We start from the raw sequence: 2707 nt of genomic DNA, 5'->3' as shown, positions 1-2707 counted from the left end.
AACCCCCCTAGTGACAGAAAAATTCCTGACTGGCGGGAGCCACTAGCATCCAGTCAGTTAGGTTTAAGACTTAGAGCATCATCTATGAATCTACGAATTCATGTTAATGTATATGCTTTGCTGTTCCTGAAGCCAGGTAAATTCAGCAAAACAGAATTAAGCAAAACTAGAGCTGGATACTGCAGAACTACTGATGAAAGTCCAGCAGTGAACTGGTTACAGTAAGCTTGTGCATATGTGTGTGTACTGAATTTTACAAGCTAGGTGACAGCCAAAATGTATCTATATAATGAATGAACATTAAACAAAAGCTCACTTTTCAAAACAGAAAGATATGAAAAGAATCAAGTAAGCAAACTCATACCCAGGCTAAGTTGAGGCACAGCAACACACAGAGGATCCTCATTGATATCATCTTCAGGAGACGAGCAAGCAGAACTCTGACTGAAAGGATGCTCTTCTCTGGTCTTTTGGTGCAATTTAAACCTTGATGCGAAGCTGAGATTAATCATTATGCTCCCTTCTATTTGGAGACAAAACATGCCAAATGCCCCCTCCCCCTTAGGTGATTACTTAAGGCCTCTTGCACAAGTTTCTGATGTTATTTGCTCCAGATAAGTTTGTACAACACCAACATGCGGGCAACACCATGTATTCCAGGAAAAAAAATCTGTTTAAAGCTTAGTTTCTCGTAACTGGCTGTTCAGTGAAGATGTATGCAGGACCTAGCGGGATCCAGCAATGCTTACCTGCTGGAAGGCACACACTCCGTGGGATGGGCATTTAGTTAGCGTAATCAACGAGCTGATACTTGAAAAAGGAAGTCATGGGTTTGCCCTTTCTGTGTGACTGTGTTCCACTGCTGTGAAATCCACTGGCCTTTCCAAACCAACTACTAGTCTAAGAAAGGTTGATACAGTCTATCTGTGACCATGTGGTCATCAACCGAATTAATTCCTGAGGAGTGCAGAGCCCAGTTTACATCACTTTTCACAGCTGGACCTTGCTAGTATTTGTATAATGCACGATGTATTTAACATTATGCTGTCTCTTACACAAATGGTATATTATAATTTTTTATCAAGTGGGATTTGTTTGAAATGATCACATATTTATGAAAAGCACAGTAGGGTGGTACTTGAAAATGTCCCAGAATAGATGTTAAACATAATTAAATCTTGCTAAGGAGTCTTGTCTCCTTAAACATTTGTGTAACGGGTATAGTCTGTGTGCAGCAATTGATGATAATGTGTTGAGAGCTCTATTACAAGCCTTACTGTTACTGGGGAACATTGTATGTGGCTGTCAGACAATTGAGAGATGCTGCCCATCTCAAAAGTTGCCACTGCAGTGAGCAGAAATGAGCAAGAAAACCTTTATTGGAGCAAATGTGGGCCTAATCACTTGAAAGAAAAAAATTCTCTCTTAGTTTTTTAAAACTGCATGACATTCACAAAACTCTCCATCATCTACAGGTTGCAACATCTTATCATATTCTGCTTTAGAGGGACATGTTTAACTTCAAAATGGCTGACTTTAGCTTTAGATCCATTCTAGCAACCTCTCAGGTTTCGTCTTATCCCCCTTTCCTCTGCTTTTCCTCTTGTTTTCTTCCAGAGGCTTGAACCTTCTCCACAGAAAGTTCACTGCAGTTGAACTGAACCCTTCGTTTCCTCCCATTTCTGACCTTGCATTTCATGCTTCTCTCATCTAGGAAAACCGTCTTAAACCTAATTTAACTTGTACCAATATCACTAATAGCAAGCCATATCCCCAGGCAGCAGAAGAGCTCAATAAGGTGGTGCTACATTGATTGACACCTACACCACCAGGATCTGGTTTTGCATGACAAAGGGTTTCTACTATATTTAAGGCTTAATCTTATAACCTGTGCACATTCTGAAACAAGATGCTTTGTTTATTTCAATTCCTTGCAACATGCTTTGTAAAGTCTTCTGTTGAATCCCATGCAGTGCCAGTAATACTATGATGCAACAAACCTTTTCCGATCTCAGCAACCAGACAGCCCAACTAACTTCAGCAACAAATGTCCAAACAGACCACGTATTACCTTTGCTCAGTTTGAAGATCAGCCAGCCATGGCTGTGTTGTTTGGTTGGTAAACGTCTGTAAGGCAGCTCCTAAACTCAAAGCAGATAATCAATATACTTACACACCAAAACGCTCCACTGTAACCTCAGCAGGGGCAAGACTGGTGATGCTTCCCCACTCCAAGTCCTACACAGTTTTGTTCGCTCTGTTGCACCAGTTCTGTGAAAGAATTATAAAAAGCTCAGAGGACAATAAAATGCTTAAAGGAGAGAAAGCCCACAATAAGAGGAAGTCTTGCAGGACTAGGATTAATTATTTTACAGAATAGAGTAAAATGGGTTTCATCCAAAATATACTGGGATCCATGGAGAGTCTCCCACTCAAATCAACAAGCTCTAATTTAGCTTCCACAACAGATACAAAACTCTGCTCAAAAATCACAACCTTAGGACCTCCGTGCTCAGGAACACAAGAATTTCAGGGACAACTTCCATGTGTGTATACTCGTGGACTCTGCTTGACTGCAGGACCACATGTGATGTTTCTTCCACCGAACCCCTTCCTCCGCACATTGAGCATGGATGGTGCTCTGCAGGCAAGCAGCCGCCCGGAGCTGCACGCTCTTTTCATTGTATGACGATGCTTGCAGACTCTT

The 2707-nt window shown here is 41.4% G+C and overlaps 1 protein-coding gene across 1 annotated transcript in view; it reads right to left on the bottom strand.

The window, feature by feature from the left end:
- FGA (fibrinogen alpha chain) overlaps positions 1-448 on the bottom strand; it is a 6998-nt gene extending 6550 nt beyond the window's left edge. The window contains 1 exon segment of the mRNA XM_009703335.1: positions 365-448. Within this exon segment, the coding sequence (XP_009701637.1) occupies positions 365-415 (51 nt within the window). The 5' untranslated portion in view covers positions 416-448.
- Between the last annotated feature and the right edge of the window lie 2259 nt (positions 449-2707).

The sequence above is a fragment of the Cariama cristata genome, unplaced genomic scaffold, assembly GCF_000690535.1.
Source record: "Cariama cristata isolate BGI_N322 unplaced genomic scaffold, ASM69053v1 scaffold7927, whole genome shotgun sequence".
NCBI classification, from domain to species: domain Eukaryota; kingdom Metazoa; phylum Chordata; class Aves; order Cariamiformes; family Cariamidae; genus Cariama; species Cariama cristata.
Note: the sequence above shows the minus strand (reverse complement) of the source record. Positions and strands in the feature narration are given on the sequence as shown.